This window comes from Protobothrops mucrosquamatus, unplaced genomic scaffold (genome assembly GCF_001527695.2).
Source record: "Protobothrops mucrosquamatus isolate PMUCROS unplaced genomic scaffold, P.Mucros_1.0 scaffold5028, whole genome shotgun sequence".
In the NCBI taxonomy this organism is placed as follows: Eukaryota; Metazoa; Chordata; class Lepidosauria; order Squamata; family Viperidae; genus Protobothrops; species Protobothrops mucrosquamatus.
The window spans coordinates 751-3,349 of NW_015390905.1; the positions used below are offsets into that span (position 1 = coordinate 751).

The 2,599-nt window shown below is 33.8% G+C and overlaps 1 protein-coding gene across 1 annotated transcript in view; it reads right to left on the minus strand.

The window, feature by feature from the left end:
• Positions 1-209: 209 nt before the first annotated feature.
• Positions 210-2,599, minus strand: part of LOC107299502 (DCC-interacting protein 13-alpha-like) — a gene marked incomplete at its 3' end in the record, with an annotated part of 15,708 nt that continues 13,318 nt past the window's right edge. The window contains exons 7-10 of the mRNA XM_029286787.1: positions 2,069-2,205; positions 1,221-1,263; positions 468-550; positions 210-368 (exon numbers count right to left, since the gene is read on the minus strand). Of these exons, the coding sequence (XP_029142620.1) occupies positions 210-368; positions 468-550; positions 1,221-1,263; positions 2,069-2,205 (422 nt within the window). The remainder of the gene's footprint in view (positions 369-467; positions 551-1,220; positions 1,264-2,068; positions 2,206-2,599) is intronic.

The window sequence follows — 2,599 nt, forward strand, 5'->3', positions numbered from 1 at the left end:
CTGGCCAAACTACCCTGAGACAAATTAAATTATAATATATTGTGGCATGAAACATCATAAACAAGATCATGACAAATCAGTACAGAATGCTAGTTGGTACTGGATATTATTTTAAATCTTAAAAACTATGAACTACTAATTATTTTTTACGTACAACACAGTTTCCAAGACACCTCCCCATAATTTATAACCAAGAAATTGGTTCTTACTTTCTTGCATTTAGATAACCAGCCTTGCGTGTAAGGTTTCTTTGGACCAAAAATTTTGTAGTATCAGGATCTGGTAAATAAAGCGGATCACTGGCTATTTCCAAATCTTCTATAGTCTGTTGCATTGTCTCCACTTCACGATCCATTTCCCTGCGAACGCTAAAACCATAGGGTTTTTTTTTCATTTTATTCATATTAGCTACAAGTAATATTTTAAAATAAACAGCATTACTTTTAAGAGAGAAAAAATGAACTTACTCCTGCACGCTTGTCCCAATATTTGTTAAAAATTCTTCCAGCTGTTCAGAAAGGTTTTCTGAGCCCATTTTAAAGAAGTTTATCTTTCAAAAGAAAATTCAGATACTTATCAATTGACTTGGAACTTATAAAAGTACATTTAATCTTAGATCTTTCTTTGGAAGCTAAAAATATAATCCACCTTNGTAGTCCTCAAATTACAACAGTTCATTTAGTGACTGTTCAGTTACAATGTCACTGGAAAAAAGTTATTTATGTCCATTTTTCATACTTATGACCATGGTCACTTCATCAAATTTTGGATGCTGGGCAACTGGTTCATATTTATGGCGGGGTCATGTGATCATCTTTTGCAATCTTCTGACAAGCAAAGTCAATGAGGAAACCAGATTCACTTAACAACTGTTACTAACTTAACGACTGCAACGATTCACTTAACAAATGCGGCAAGAAAGGTTGTAAAATGGGGCAAATTCACTTAAGAACTGTTTCATTTAGCAACAGAAATTTTGGACTCACTTGTGGTCATAAGTTGAGGACTATCTGAATAAGCATCATATTTTCTTAATGGCCTTGCCTTATTTTATTGCAGAATAAAATAATGGAATCTGATGGCACATTTAAAAAGTGATCTATTTATTGTAAGAAAGGCTTTCATTGTTTAGACAGCTTTGTCAGGTTTGGGCAATTTTAGTCCTTAAAGTTTCACAAAACATTTACTAGTTTCAATAACCATTATGTTAAAAAACTTACTTCTTCATAATCTTTTTTGCTCTCAGCTTGCAAAATTGAAGACCTGTTGATCAGGAAATAAAAATTAAAAACAAACTGAATATTTCTTAAACAAAGCAGGGGAAAGAAATGTTCATCAAGCTGTTGGCTTCAATTTGTTGATATATGCAATTCTTTATTCACTATAGCATTTATTCCTTGCCAAATCCCAAACAGAAAAACCCTGATGGACATTGCCCATCTATAATATTTATCTTTGGATTTTGGAACTCGGCATGTTTCACTTGAGCTATGTTCTAGGGACAATTATCCATTAATATTATCTCAGAGAGAATTTATGTTGTCTGAGCTTGTCTTTTGCTAATTTCTCTCAGTAAAAACCAGTAAGATTGCACAGAACAAGAGGAAAGTATCCCTATTACATTTTAGCTGAGGAGAAAACAGGCAGTTGGAAAGAAAAAGCAGGCAGATAACTTTTTCCTCTAACCTGAAAACAAGGACTGAACATACCCCTAACTTTTTAGAAAGAAAACAAGTATACAGTAGACAGCATTACACATGAAAATCTAAATAATCACCTTCGGCGAGATGGACAGCATACAAGTTTGACAAAGAAATAAAATGATAAAAAAATAAGAAAATATATTTAGATTGCCACCTACAGAGCAGCATCGAAATCTGATTAAATAACTTGACTTAAAGTAATAGATACTTGTCTTACACCTGCCAAATTTTCAATCTGGGAAAGACAAGGATTTATTCCTCTTTCTTTCCCACCTTTCAAGGAAAAAAGTAAAGGTAGCAGGAAATACTTTCTAATTGTTTCTCCATTGCTAAACACATATGTAAGAAGTGGTAAGAATACAAACTTTTTGCCATCAAAAGATGTTATTTGAAAGCAGTATCTTCTGTCTTCACAATCCACAGCCATTACTGAACAATTGTCTATATCCATTACAAGTCCTCCAGCTACTTCACCTCTTCCTTGGCTCATTAGGTTTCCACCCTGTGTGAAGTAAAACTGTCTGTCCCAACTGGAAGACACCAGCCCTGTTTTGCTGAAGGAAGAAAGGAAGAAAACTGGCTTAGTCCAACCTAGCAGCATCAAGTCTCCAGTGAAAGAAAAATAGGTATTATAAGCTTTGGACTGGGGATAGTTTCATATAATTGAATGCAGTTATACATAGATTATTTTGGTACAGCAAGAAATACCAAGAGAATATAAATAGTGCTTAACTAAATTTCTTAACATACTGTTTATCAGCAAAATACTATTGCTGTCACTCTCTCTAGTTATATACACATATGTGTTTGTATATGTGCCCACACACACACACACAAAGACTTCTTGTTTAGGGCTTTAAAGATAGCTTCAAGGTATCGCCACCTTACATTCTTAC